Raw genomic sequence first — 3,439 nt, forward strand, 5'->3', positions numbered from 1 at the left:
GGAATGAAAACTGACCTTTTCCAGTCCTGTGGCCATTGCTGAGTTTTCCAAATTTGCTGGCATATTGAGTGTAGCACTTTCACAGCATCATCTTTCAGGATTTGAAATAGCTCAACTGGAATTCCATCACCTCCACTAGCTTTTTCGTAGTGATGCTTCCTAAGGCCCACTTGACTTCACATTCCAGGATGTCTGGCTCTAGGTGAGTGATCCCACCATCGTGATTATCTGGGTCGTGAAGCTCTTTTTTGTACAGTTCTTCTGTGTATTCCTGCCACCTCTTCTTAATATCTTCTGCTTCTGTTAGGTCCATACCATTTCTGTCCTTTATCGAGCTCATCTTTGCATGAAATGTAAAATTCTAAAGTTCTTAATGTATGTCTAATTTATCCATTTTTTCCAATTGTTAGTGCTTTTTTCTGTCCTGTTAGCAGTATTTTTGTGTACTCCAGGGTCGCAAAGATGTTTTCTTCCAAAAGCTTTTTTTTTTTTTTTTTGGCTCTGCTGCTCAGCTTGTGGGATCGAAGTTCCCCAACCAGCAGAGATTGAAGGTGGGCCTTCAGCATGGAAGTGTGGAGTCCCAACCACTGGACCACCAGGGAATTCCCTGCAAAGCCTTTTTCTTTTACCTTTTTTCACTCAGATCTGCAGGTCATCTGGAATTGACTGTGTGTGTGTGTGTTAGTATGAGAGATGGACAGGGAAGCCTGGCGGGCTGCAGTCCATGGGGTCACAAAGAGTTGGATACGACTGAGCGACTGAACTGCAGGAGTCATTTTTTTCCATATGGATATCTAATTAACAGTTTATTGCAAAGACCATCTTTTTCCTCTACTGCACTGTAGTGTGTTACCTTCGTCATAAAACAGGTGTCTGAATGTGTAGCTGTTTCTGGAGTTTGTATTCTGTTCCACTGTTTGATCTGTCTGTTCTTGTACCAGTAGGACACCGTCTTAATTATGGTAACTTTATACAGAATCCTGACACCTGGTAATAAAAGTCCTCTAGGTATGTTACTCTTCAATATTACTTGTTTTTGGCCCTTTGCATTTCCTTATAAATTGTAATATTAGCTTGTTATTTTCCACTTTAAAAGAAGCAATCCCTGGGATTCTGCCTGGGATTACATATGTCTCTCCATTTTATTATGGCTTTACCTTCTTTCAATAATATTTTGCAATTTTCATGTGAGAATCTTGCACGTCTACCACTGGCTTTTTCCCCCCTGGGTATTTGATATTTGTTGATGCTATTTTAAATTATTTTGGCTTTTTCAGAGTCTCTTACTTGTTTTTCAACTGCTGATATTTAGAAAATTTTTTTTTTTGTATGTTGATCTTGTATCCAATAACCTCATTAAAAACACTTGTTAGTTCTGATAATCATAGAATGAATATTCTGCATACACAATCAGGTCTTTTACAGTTTCTTTTTTTCCAGTCCTTTTGCTTTTTACTCCTTTTTACTTCTTTTTCATGCTCTATTGCACTGCTAGGACTTCCAGTACTTAATAGAAATGGTGATAGTGAGCATCTTTATCTTTCTCCAGCCTCAGAAAGAAAAGAATTGATATTTTTGTAGATAACGCTGTGAGATGAACGAAGTTCCTTTCTATCACTAGTGTGTTTTCCATGAATGGGTGTTGAATTTTTCCACTGAGTTTTCCAAACATTTTTTTCTTTTTTTGTTTTAGCAATTATATTGGTAAAACTCTCAATGTATTTATTATTTTCTTTGAATCCTTACTTACAGAGTTTAGTTTTCTTTTGGTCATCTTGGCTCATCATAAACTAAAAAAGTCTGGGAGTTGAAATCAGGATGCTTTAGAGAACGTGCCCTGGTGGGGCAGGACATGCAGAGCTGCACCTGACCAGTCCCCTTCCAGGTTTAATTCCGGGCGGCAGTCGGGCGGGCTCTCCACCTGGCACTTACCCAGTCTCTCAACCACAGTGCTGAGGCTGCCTCTGCCCCTGGGGACCTTCATGGTCCTGCTTTGCTCTTGCTTCCTTTTTCTTCAGCCTTTCTCTTATCTTCAGTTGGGGGCCTCCCAGGGTACCTGGTCCCTGCCACTGTCCAGAGCAGGAGCCTCCAGGCATCCTCGGTCCTGTCTTCAGTTCTGGGGGTCTCCATGGACACCCCTCTGGCCCATCTTCCGGACCCCCAGCAGCCCCCACACCACTGGCCCTCCCTCCTTGGCGCACAGGGCTCTTCCCCAGTTTCTGTGACAGGTGCCTGTTGCGGTCTTCCTCCCACACGGCTCGCAGGTCCTGTCACTCTTTACTGGGCTGTCCTCTCCTTCCCAGGCACTGAGGGGAGCCTGGCGTCCCTGAACCCCTTCTCTAACCACCCTCAGCCTGACTGCCTGCGTCACCTGGTTCTGTCTCACGCTGCTGGATCTGTGGCTCCAAACCTGACTTCTCCCTAAACTCCAAGATTGTTAAATACAGTTGCCGGCACTGCACCTGGGCTTAGACACCTAACAGGCAGCCCTGCCTAACACTCGCAGGATGGAACCCTGGACTCCGTTCCCCCCAGGCCTGCCCTTCCGAGAGAACGGTGACAAATCCCCCTGCAGCTCAAGCCAGCACCCCACTGCCGACCTTAGCATCGCTCTTTCCCTGCTCGCCACATGCAGGCCAGCAGCAGTCAGTCTTGTTAATTCTTAGAGAAGTGTGGTTCTTGGGCTGCGGTGGGGTAGGTCTGCGGTGGGGGCGGTGGGGTGCGCTCTGGGTGCTGCTTTCTGCGCAGGCGCTCGCGGCGCAGGGCGTGGTGTGGGCGGGGAGGCCGTGGAGGCCTGAGTCAGGGTCCCCCACGTGCTGGCGGCGTAACCCGATGTGTTCTCTCCCCACCCTCCTGCCGCCCTGCCCCGTCGCCTGCCCGCTCGCCTCCGCATGCAGAAGTCCTCCAGCTCCGCGTCCTCTGAGGCCTCGGAGACCTGCCAGTCCGTTAGCGAGTGCAGCTCCCCGACCTCGGTCAGTGCCCCCCACCTGCCCAGGCACTCAGGGAGGGTCCAGGTTCGACCAGAGGGGTATGCGTAGGCACCCGCTTCGCACAAAAGAAACCTCCTGGGCCCCAATGCAGCCGTTCCCCAAACGCTCACCTCCTCCCTCCTGCGGGAAAGCCCAGGAGGGGCTGGGGAGTCACAGTGCCCTCTGTGCTCTGCCCTCGGCCATGAGGAGCAGGGCGCAGGGGCCTCCTGACCCGCCCGCCTTGCCTTACAGGACTGGGCCAAGGCCGGCCCCCACGAGCAGCCCGCAGGCACCGCGCTGCAGCGGAGGAAGGACCGCGTGGAGCTCCTGCGAGACCCGGAGCTGGCCCCGGCCGGCGGGGGCGCCCCGGGCCCGAGTGGAGAGGAGGCCCCACGACCCCGCATGTCCCCCGCCACCATCGCAGCCAAGGTGAGGGCCGCTCCCGGGATGGCCCGGCTGGGCCCCCCTCT

General features: G+C 50.7%; 1 protein-coding gene across 1 annotated transcript in view; it reads left to right on the forward strand.

Moving 5' to 3' along the window:
* Positions 1-3,439, forward strand: part of MTSS1L (metastasis suppressor 1-like) — a gene marked incomplete at its 3' end in the record, with an annotated part of 19,811 nt that overhangs the window by 15,338 nt on the left and 1,034 nt on the right. Inside the window, exons 11-12 of the mRNA XM_010850849.1 lie at positions 2,852-2,972; positions 3,222-3,398. Coding sequence (XP_010849151.1) covers positions 2,852-2,972; positions 3,222-3,398 — 298 coding nt within the window. The remainder of the gene's footprint in view (positions 1-2,851; positions 2,973-3,221; positions 3,399-3,439) is intronic.

The sequence above is a fragment of the Bison bison genome, unplaced genomic scaffold (genome assembly GCF_000754665.1).
Source record: "Bison bison bison isolate TAMUID 2011002044 unplaced genomic scaffold, Bison_UMD1.0 scf7180017864295, whole genome shotgun sequence".
Classification (NCBI taxonomy): domain Eukaryota; kingdom Metazoa; phylum Chordata; class Mammalia; order Artiodactyla; family Bovidae; genus Bison; species Bison bison.